This window comes from Centruroides vittatus, unplaced genomic scaffold (assembly GCF_030686945.1).
Source record: "Centruroides vittatus isolate TY-2023 unplaced genomic scaffold, ASM3068694v2 contig_799, whole genome shotgun sequence".
Classification (NCBI taxonomy): domain Eukaryota; kingdom Metazoa; phylum Arthropoda; class Arachnida; order Scorpiones; family Buthidae; genus Centruroides; species Centruroides vittatus.
In genome coordinates this window covers 4,000,827-4,011,001 of record NW_027122516.1, presented here as the reverse complement: position 1 = coordinate 4,011,001, position 10,175 = coordinate 4,000,827, and the positions used below count along the sequence as shown (strand labels likewise).

General features: G+C 30.9%; 1 protein-coding gene across 1 annotated transcript; it reads right to left on the bottom strand.

The window, feature by feature from the left end:
• Window positions 1–7,768: 7,768 nt before the first annotated feature.
• LOC136981930 (cytochrome P450 307a1-like) lies at window positions 7,769–9,953 on the bottom strand. The gene is made up of 4 exons (XM_067278330.1): window positions 9,539–9,953; window positions 8,671–9,462; window positions 8,500–8,599; window positions 7,769–8,420 (listed from the first exon to the last, which is right to left on the bottom strand). The coding sequence occupies exons 1-4, from the start codon at window positions 9,915–9,917 to the stop codon at window positions 8,159–8,161; spliced, it is 1,533 nt and encodes a 510-aa protein (XP_067134431.1). The 5' UTR covers window positions 9,918–9,953; the 3' UTR covers window positions 7,769–8,158.
• Between the last annotated feature and the right edge of the window lie 222 nt (window positions 9,954–10,175).

Below are 10,175 nucleotides of genomic sequence, written 5' to 3'. Positions count from 1 at the left end.
AAGCGACACGCAACGGAGAAAAATTTCAACATTGGATAGGTTAATATATTTTTTCGAGCATAATCGGTTATCCGAACAACCTGTCCCCAATTGATTCGGATAAACAACGCTCTACTGTATTTGTAATTTTCTAATGTATGTTGTACATATAAGACATGTATAAAATTGAAATTTCCAAACTTTTACGAAAAATTCCAGATTCTTTATAAAAAATAAACGACAAACGTCACACGACGTCTATGACGCCATGTTTGAATTTTCAAATTTATTTAATCCTTTTCGGGTGTACTATAGATTACCACCTACGAAATTTTAGGACTTTGATTATGTATTTGAACTCAGGGGACCGAGACGAGTTCAACGGTACCCTATTTTTGGACCGGAGACGAAAAATAAAAAAGTTATACTTTTTTTAATGCTCTCATGAAGAGGCACCATAGTTGCTAGTACTGCCATCTTGTGGTAAAGTCTGCGAACCATGACGTCGGACTACGGTCATCTCCAGGAGGGTTAAACACGCGATACGAGAGCGGAGAGAGCGACGCGACTTCCGATCATCGCGCGATCGCCATTTCGGTTAATGTTACTTAAGGCAGCGAACATGGCGGCCGTTCCCACTGTTTGTGCTCCCGACTGACCTCCCGGAGAGGAGCCGCCGGCAGGCCGCCATGTGCTAATCGTCACTAGTTATTGATTCACGGTAGTTCTTGAACAAAGTAAAAAAAGAGGGAAACGTCTATTAAAGGCAATTTTAACGGCAAGCGACGCGACTCCCCATCATCGCGCGATCGCTGGAAAAAAGTATGATAACTTTTTTATTTTTCGTCTCCGGTCCAAAAGTAGGGTATCGTTGAACTCGTCTCGGTCTCCTGAATTCAGATATATACCCAAAGACCCGAAATTCCATAGGTGGTAATCTATAGTATCCCCCTTATTTTCAAGGCAAAGGGGCAGAGTGATACACATTCAAGCTCTAGTGCGTGGCCTCTATTCTTACGCTAGGAAATACTGTACTACAGAAAAATCGAAAGAATTTTTATATTTTTATTTATTACGTCACAATAAATGTTAAACAATTTATTGTGAGGTAATAAATGAAAAAATAATATTCTAAATGTAAATAAAATTTTAATATTTAATTATTATTATTATCACGAGAAAAAAACTGCAAAATTGGCAATTAAAATAAAATTAAAATGAAGAAATTTTCATTATTACATGTAACAACAATTATTAAATATTATTAAATAATAAGATTTTAATTTATGTTTTATTAAGCAAAATTAATTACAATTAGCCATAATAAAAAAAAATAATTGTAATTACCATTATTAGGCAGCAATAAACATTAAATATAATGTTATTTAATAATAAATTTCCATTGTTACTATTTAACAATTGAAAATAATCGCAAAATACGTAACAATAAAAATTAACAATGAAAATATATCGTTAAAAATGTAAATAATTTATATTTATATGTATCATTGTTACGTAAACACTTGTTTATTTTATCAAACATTTGTAAACAAAACACGAAAATAAAATTTAAAAAAATCCCAACAAGAAGTTGCGTAACTTTCCTGGCAAGAGTTAAAATTGCTTGTGGCGCCATCTGTTTGATTGTGATTTTACTAAAACATCTTTTTATATTATTAATTATTATAAAATGTATAAAGCGTAATTTTGAGGGTAGAATTTTTAAAGAAGTGTATGCTAATAACGACTAAAATCTTCATCAAGTCCGACTCCACTCGAGATACGACACGTGATTTCCTCTATCTTTCCACCCGGTCGACCTTTAACCACCAAAATTTAACAGCATCAACCACCCTAATAAACAAACCTCCCTGCACAATTTCAGACATTTTCGATAAAGGGCATAGGAGTTATTAGGCTTTAAAGTGGGTAAATACGATCGTGAATATAATTATAATTTTAAAATTAAGACAGAATAATTTTTGTGTGCTGCCATCTGTTGTTTGATTTAAGTAATAATTCTTTAAGTATTTTTATTTAAAAATTCGACAAATAATGGAATTTAATTAAGTATATATTTATAAAATGAAGTAAAAATAAATTTTAAAATATATTTATTAAATAATAAAATCATTTAAACTTAATTAAAATCGACATTTCTCATTATTACGCAACAATGTTAAAAATTCATTGAATTCAACTGTAGTTAAATTAATTTTTACGTAATAATAAGAAGAAAATTTAAAAAATTTTTCTTATTATTACGTAAAAATTTCATTTAAAAATTATTTTTAATTATTATTATTATTATTATTATTATTTAATAACAATTAAAATTTATATTTAAAAATTAATTTATTAGCCATAAACACGTCATAAAGAGAAGAATAAACAGCTATTATATATCTATAAATATATAAAGATAGAGAAGTTTGTAGAAATTATTTGTCATAAAATGATGTAAAATAAGAGGGAATTACACAAAATATTCTAGTAATGAACCCCCTCAAATGGTATAAGATGACGAAAAAGGTCAAGTACAACGTAACAAGATAGCGTAACAGTAAGTTATCTAGTTGTAAAATTGTGTTGAAATTTATGTTACATTGTGTAGAAACACTAGAGTAAAAAGTAAAATAGGGGGAAAATATAGTTTCTAAGTGTACAATACACGAATATATTTGTATGAGGAAATAACGTTTTTTAACACTATATAAATAAGAGTGGTAACTTTATTGATGAAGAAATGAAGCCATAATTAAAGTTCCTCTATTATGGGCTGGCCATGTAGAGTTTTCCGGAATTTTTCACGTTTTTAAAACGCAAATACGGGCCATTTTCCTATAGAAAGTCTTTCCAGGAGGGTTAACCCATGACCAACTACAAGTGACTAGTAGTGTTACCCACTCGGCCACTGGTTGGCAATTAAATTAATTTATAATTTCTAAACTTCAATACGACTCATAAAATATATTTATTTAGTTAATAATAGTTTTTAAAATTATATAGCAAGGCCTCCCCTTAGCAGAAGGTAATTTAAAAACGAAGCTAATGCTATAATTATAACAAATGTTTAAAAAATACCATTAAAATGTCAAATTAATAATTTCATTTTATAAATTACTTGAAGTTAGAATCTTATTTTAACAATTATTTTTAAGTTTCGAGTGATTAATTATGTAAAAATCTAGAGTTGATTATTTTATAACAGATAATAAATTAAGCACAGTCCTTTTAATTATATTTATTAAAATTTATTAATTTTTAAAGGTAATATTTATATAATACTGTATAAACTCGTAAGGAGAAGAGCTAGACTACAATTGAACACTAAAACAACTCATCAACTTAATTTATAACATACTTAAAAATTACCCTATTAAGTGCATGGGTTTTTTATGATGTTACATTTAAGGCTAATAATAGCCTGGCTGATTAGTGTCCCAGTATATAGAACTGGTAGTTTAGTCGTGGATTCGCACCTCGCTACGTTGGAGTTTTTTGGGTTTTCTTTGCGTTTGTAACAGCTAAATACGTGTCGCTTTCCCATAGAAAGTATGCCAGATCGCTTGCATATTATATTGCCGTATACGAACAAACTTATAATATTCTACGGGTTGTTTTAATGTTCAGCTGTGGTCTTGTTCGCTCTATTTTTTTAACATAACTACCTAGTTTTTTGAGGCTCTTATCGTGGCAATTGATAATAAAATCGAAATCTTGGTAATAGACAGCTGCGGCCTTCTTGGATGTCTTTGTCAAATTGTAAGAGGCTCAATTTATCAGGAGTGCTCGATAATCATTACCCCACATTGCCATCCTGCCTATAGAACTAATTTGGAATAGGATAAAAACAATGTAGAAATGCATTTTCTAAACTAGGATGCTGGAAGAGAAACGCGAGATTGAGAAGTAAGAATCGTTTACTTTCGTGTTGCACGATCAATTTTCTGGAGCTTAGAGCTTTAAACTTGTTGTGTTAGGGAAGATTTTTTTATGTTTGTACAGTACATTTATTATCTGTATACAACAAGCAGCGGATATTGTATGCAGCATTGTAAACAATGAAAGGTGATGTATGTGAATACGGTATATGGAGGAAGCGCAGCTTTGCAGAATGACGAAGTTTCAACGAGGCTGTAATAAGAAAAGTCTGCATTACAATTGCTAAACATACAATAAACCAGTGGAAAAAAAAAGCGAAAGGTAAATAAAACGATGACTTTCAGATTATTATTATATTTTACAATTTATACTCGGAAATATATAAAAAATTACAACAGAAAGGTACCACTGTGTTATAAGTTTTATCTGTTGTAATCATAAAAAATATCATTTATATCTATATAAAATATTCTTTCTATTTTCATTGAGTAGCATTTTCTTTCACGTAATGCTGATTTTTGCCCTGGATAGAAGCCTAAATCAAGGATAAGGAACATCGGCATCCTATCCATGAGGTGCTGTGGTGCTGCAGCATCCCCTTGATACAGAAGTAATCAGTTTTATTATTCTAAAATAAAAGCAAATATAATAAATCGTATTGCATGAATTCAATTAGGCTAGATTAGCAAATTAATTCTAAGATAATTGAATAATGACGGGGCCACGTGTCTCACCCTATTAAAATTCAAGTAAATTGATTTTAAAAAATCATTAAAAAAATTTAAAGAATTCAAATAAATAAACTGAACGTAAACTTGAAATTTTTAATAAAAAATTTATTATATAAAAATATTAGAAATTAAAGAAAATCTCAACAAATATTTTAAGGAGATTCAGCACATATTTTTTAACAATTCGATAGGATCTATTGTAGTCGGGAGGGAGACGAGCCATCATCTATTTTGTAGAATCTATCTTAACAGAGAGTAATGATATAACCATTGACATCTACAGATAGGGCCTATATCCTATCTAAAGGTGATGAATGATACTGCTGAAAATTCTATGAAGAAAATAGGAAAATATATGTGATGATAACTGTATTCTACATTTTAATTTTTAGTTGAAAAAATTGTTAAAACATTATTAAAATATTTTAAGTAATTAATTAGATAAAATTAGTAAAAAAAATATAGAAAAAATGTGATAAAGAAAATAATTGATAATATTTTATTAAAAATTGGACTAATAAAAAATTAACAATAAAATGAAAAATCCAGCAACGAGTTGCTTAAATTTCCAGGCAACATTTAAAACTGCGTGTGGCGCCATCTGTTATATTTTATTATAAACATTTAATATTTTTAACTATTATAAAATGGCAAAAAGCTTAATATTGAGGGTTTTCTAACAAATAGTACATGGTAATAACGAGTAAAATCGTCATTCAGTCTGACCCTACTGGAGATACACACGACTCCGTTTATCTCTCGACCTTTAACCGCCAAAATTTAACGTCATCAATCCCCTTAATACACAAACCTCTCTGCCAAATTTCAGAAATTTTCGACAAAAAGTACAGGAGTTATTAAGCTTCAAACAGGGTGAACTAAATCGTGTCCTCCCTACACACACAACATCCATACATACAGATAAAATTAATTAAAAAAATATAAGCACAAGATTAAAATTTCTGGTTGAAAATTCTTTCTGTTTTAATTCCAGAAAAAAATTGCAAAAATTAAGTAAAAGATTCGAAGTTAATTTATCGACTGTGAAGTGATAGGGGAAGATATTGGAAAAAACTTCGAAAAATACAAAAAATTAGGGGTCAATCCCCTAATCTTTTGTATTTTTCGATGTTTTAAGGTCCTCTGATTTCCAAAAAGTCAAAAGTAACAGGGAATTCCAAATCTATCCGAAAAGGAGGATCACCAAAAAAACATATACTGTACTGTACATTTGTATGTGTGTGTCGTGTTAGCCTGTACTTTGTCCCAGGACCCCATGGATCAAAAATTTTGAAATTTGGCAGGAAGACTTCAATATATAGGGCATTTGATGGTATTACATTTTGGGCATCTCGAGTGGGATCAGACTTAATGGAAATTTGGCATTTACATTTGTTTTTTTTAAGTTTCCCCACCCAAAATAAGGCTTAATCTCCTATTCGAGTGCCGAGAAAGTTCGATATGTACTTTATTTTAAATTCGAATCCCCCAAAGAATAAATTAATAAGTGTATAATTTTATCACACAGAAAAAGAATAAACAACATTACGTAACTAGAACCTGGGAAGAAAAAAATTCCAGCTGTTGTCAGAAGGGAGTTATGACCTTTATCCTTTCTTGTCTGACGTGGCGATCTTTGACCCTGTCATGCATTTAGCCTACTTTTAAAGATGTATACGTTATAGTTTTAACAATTAATAAAACGATTTTTATCGATTATTTATTCAATTGTCTATACAAATCAAATTGTGTGTTTTTTTTTGTTAGGTGTGACGTAAAATGAAATTAATTTTGAAATTTAAGTGAAGATAAATAAATTAAAAATTGCTTTATTTAGTTTATTAATTATAAAAGGAAAAATCTCTTTTAATTTGAAATTATTAAAAAATAGCATTTTATTCTCTACAATATAATTTATCATAGAATTGTTTCTCGATTCAGCTAGCTCAAGAAGTATCAATTTTGTTATACTAAAGATCAGTTTGATTAAATAAAGGCAGAAAAACTGATTAATCAGAGTTATATTTTACTGAAACGAATCTTCAGATTGATTCATGGATAAACAATCGAACAGCTCAGTCTGATCGGAAGGAGGCTCAAACTGATCGGACGGAAAACCAATCTGATGAAACAGAAGCTCAGTCTGGTTGGACAGAATTTGAACTTGATTGATCAAAAGAATGTCAAGACGATCAAAGATTTATATCAACTTGATCTTATATGTAAAAATCAAGATATAAATTAAAATTTGGGGGGGAGATGTCTCTCTGTTCAAGGTCAGGAAGAGTAATTCTGTAAGCATCTTCTGCATCTAGGCCTGGGCTTTAAAGAGTTATGAGTATATTTATGTTTATTTAAAGTATCTTATAGATTAATTTATACAAGAATAATAATCTAAATATACTGTGGTTGGGTGGATTTATTAAGAATTGGGGCAAGTTGACTCGTATATAATCTTCTTCTGGTAAATATGAAGTTGACTCCTTTATGTATTTAATACATTGTAATATATTTGCTATAATTACTTAGAGATTGATTAATACATATGTTTTGTCGATATTTGGGATTTTCTATAGGAAACACACCTCTATTTAGGTGTTAGGCAGGTGAAAAAAACTCGCGTGGCTAGCCCGTTTTTCGGGTCCGAACCCGCGACAAATTAATTGTGCTCAGTTATCCACTCGTTGGCTAAAATGCAAACGATACACAATTTGCGAGGAAATAGGGCCATTTTGTATAAAAACTATCAAAAATTTCTTCTGTATATGTCTTTTAAGTCATATTAACTTACCTCAAATAGTGTGCGGGTTTAAAGTATATCTTTCTATTAAATCTGTTATATCTTCTATTCTCTTTGAAGTGAATAATATTTTTATATTTAATTATATAGAAAACATATAAAAGTATGTTCTAACACAGAAGATCTTCGTGTATAAGTACAGTACAATCCGTTTAAGAAAAGTTCTGAGAATTTGGGTTATATCAACCTATCCAGTTCTTGCTTTGATTGTACTTGACACTGTAATATATTTTATGTGTTATAAAGGTAACGTATGACGTTAAAACTAATATAAAATCCCATTTATCTAATATTTTCTTTGATGTGTATAGATTATGAAGCGAAATCTTGTAAAATAATCGAAAAAATGACAAATATTATTATTATTATTAAAATTTTACTCATATAAACTAGTATTACGTACATAAAAAATGAAAAAAAAATTAATATTGCACATCAAAATGTAGGATAATCATTTCTCATAACTGCAAAAATCAGTTAAAATCATAAATTTAACATCCATTATAAGGATCTAAATCATCTTTGACAACGAACACAACTATATACAATGATACATATTAGTTATCAATGTTGATTATTAAGGAATTCGACTTGAAATTCACCTAAAAATGTTTAAAAAATTGCTTGAAATGATTAATTCTATCGTAAATGATGGATAAATTACATAATACATATTATATGATACATAAAACATAACGAGATCAGAGAATAATAATAATAATATAATGTGCGCAAGTTTATATGTTTGTAGTATAACATTCTACTATTCTGACATGTCTGACAAATTGGGGGTTGCACGAAAGATTAGTTTTATCTCTTCTCTTGGGATAACCAAACCTGGCACGTCATATATATCCGGCCCGTGTGTATCCGGTGGTAAAACAATATCGAAACATTGGAGGAGTGTTGACATTCCAAGGAAAAGAGTAGCTTTGACCAAACCGTCACCTAAACAGGTTCTTTTTCCTGTGCTGAATGGAAGGAAATGATTGGGTTTCTGTATTTTCCCTTCTTCATTGATGAATCTAAAGTATTAACAGAAGTAAAATTTAATTAATTAATAGGTGTAAAATTTTGTGTCAAAATCCCTGCTTTGTTACATACCTCTCTGGGTTAAATGTTTTCGGTTTCTCCCATAATTCTGGATCCAAGTTCAAGTCGCAAGTGTTAAACATGACTAAACTATTTTTTGGAACATGATAACCTGCGATTAAATAGTTTATTTTAGTTAGAAATATTAGCTTTTGTTAGTTATAAAGTCGTACATTTACATACCTTGTATCTCCGTATCACAGGATGCTACGTGAGGAATAATGGGAGAACTGATGATTCGAATCAATTCCAAAATGGTGGCATAAGTATATGGCATGGAGCTACGATCATCCAGTGAAGGGTAACGTATATTTTTAGTAACCTTTGTAACTTCGTTTCTAATCTTCATTCTTATCTCGGGATAGTCAGCTAAGAAGTAGAGACCCCAAAGCCATAAATTTCCCAAAACTGAATGGCCACCAAGAAGATCTTCGACGATGATTCCCACATCTTCTCTAGTCAAATCACCATTATCTTTAGAATTTTCACGAATGTGTTGAAGAAGTATATCGACAAGATCTCTCGGATGTTCTGCATCGAAATCCTTCTCGTGCTCTTCAAAGATGGTTTCAGTAAATTTAGAAACATTTGCTGCCAATTTCTTCAACCTGTAAATCTTCATAACGTTAAAAACTTTCAACCAAGGCATAAAATCAACGGCAAAACCTTGAAAGAGCTCCCTAAACACCACGTCATAGATTTTAACTATGTTGCAAAATTCTGGATCTTCACGGGAGTAGCTCTTACTACACAAGAATTGATAAAATATATTTGCAGTAGCAATCAACAAGTAAAAACGTGGCTCTATAACTTGATCTTGAACAAGAGCCAGCGATTGTATCAATTCTTTCATTTCAGTTTTTATATATTGATCCATACGAGCGCTTCCAAAGGATCGAGCCTTTGGATGCATGAAAGGGAATGTGAGTTGCCTCCTTGTCTTCTGTTTGGAAGACCAATCGCACAATGCTATAGCTAAATAGAAATTTATAGAGTTTAACTTAAAAGCAACGCGTTATCAATTAGAAAAATCATTCAAAACTCTACTTACAATAATTTCTATCCCCTCGAAAAATGGCATGGAACCTTACAAAATCGGGACGGTTACCAAACTGGTTGCACTTGTTAACCAACACTTCTCTAATGATTGGTAAAGAACTGACCACAACACAATTTCTGCTTCCAAGCTGTATACCATAAACATCACCATACTGTTTCCTCAAGTCAGAAAATGCATCCCATGGCTTTTTATACTTAGAAACTATGTGTGAAGCTCCAATAATAGGGAAACCGATAGGTCCAGGCAACTGTTTAAAATTTGTATTTTTCTCTTTGATTCTCTTGATCATCAGTAATACAGAAAAAAGCACAATAAAGATCCAAAAAAAAGAAGCTGTAACGTCAGTTATCATGATCGACGAAAAGTTCATGTTTAGGGGTGTACCAGAATAATTACTGCTTCTATACGTATATATGTATGTTTATATATAGCAAGACTGTCAAGGTAGATGACGTTTAACACAACCGTCGTCTAGTGTCGTACTTAGATGTACCTAACATTCGCCGTACAGTCGGTTAGTACGAAAGTTTTCATTGGCCAGAACTTTGTACCATCTTTGGATGAAGCTTGTCTCCTCACTGGTTGAGTTACCTCAGCTTTACAGTAGCCTTGGCTCCTAAATTTTGAT